Genomic DNA, 911 nt, shown 5'->3' with positions numbered 1-911 from the left:
TGGTGCCAGGTATCGGCCGTTGCAGTCGCGGAACGCCACCTTCCCGGAGCGGAACTCCAACATGTAGCCGGTGTCCTTGTCCGTCCTGGTGGACAGGCTGCCGTCGTTACGCAGGAATCGGTTGTCGCAGGTCTCCAGGTGGTAGCGCTGATCGCGGTACACCAGGGTCACCAGCGAGTCCACGCCCCAGGGGGCGTCCCGGGCTATGGACACCTCTCCGTGTGAACCCAGGTGGGCGAAGCGTTTGCGCGCAAAGCTGTAAAGGTTGACCTGCGGATGCACGGCCAGGTGCACGCTCCATTTCTCCGCAGGAGAGGCCGTTTGCGCAAAACACGTGATTCTGTCCTCGGTGCCGCCGAGGAAGCGGCCGTGAGGCTCGGACTGCAGCGACCACCGCCCGTCCTCGTGCGCCGTGATCACGAAGCGGCTGTCGCGGCCGCGCGTCTCGCTGTCCGCGGTCACGTTGCCGTCTTTGTCCGTGGCGAGGTAGCGGCCCAGGTGGGAGAGGAGGAACACGGCGCTGCCGTCCTCCCCGGTCTGCTCCAGGGTCCAGGTCTGCTTCTTCTTCAGGCTACCGGCCGAGGCGTTGATCTTGAAGCCGAAGGTCTCGGCGGTCAGATACTTCCCGCCGCCGTTGATGAGCCCCAGAGGGATCCGCAGCAGGTCCCCGTCTGCACCGCCGGCTGACATGATGCTGGTGCGTCAAGAAGAAGAGAGCAATGGAGAGAAGATGCTGGACTCCAGGCGGGCTGGGCGACGAAGGGAGAGTGGGTGTGAGGGTGTGGGGGTGTGGGGGGAGTCTGTGGGAGGGACACCGAGAGGAGGGGGTTGTGCTGAGTCTCCACCGATCACTGCTGCCGTGGAGGTGCAGGAGTTACTGGACCGGGAGGTGAGTGTTCCTACAGTCAGAA

The 911-nt window shown here is 64.7% G+C and overlaps 1 protein-coding gene across 1 annotated transcript in view; it reads right to left on the bottom strand.

Moving 5' to 3' along the window:
- The window catches only part of LOC103383452 (fascin-like), a 6,013-nt gene extending 5,130 nt beyond the window's left edge, over positions 1-883 (bottom strand). The window contains exon 1 of the mRNA XM_008316563.3: positions 1-883. This exon is cut by the window's left edge and continues 1 nt beyond it. Coding sequence (XP_008314785.1) covers positions 1-690 — 690 coding nt within the window. The 5' untranslated portion in view covers positions 691-883.
- Positions 884-911: the final 28 nt, after the last annotated feature.

This window comes from Cynoglossus semilaevis, chromosome 9 (genome assembly GCF_000523025.1).
Source record: "Cynoglossus semilaevis isolate Cse_v1.0 chromosome 9, Cse_v1.0, whole genome shotgun sequence".
NCBI classification, from domain to species: domain Eukaryota; kingdom Metazoa; phylum Chordata; class Actinopteri; order Pleuronectiformes; family Cynoglossidae; genus Cynoglossus; species Cynoglossus semilaevis.
Note: the sequence above shows the minus strand (reverse complement) of the source record. Positions and strands in the feature narration are given on the sequence as shown.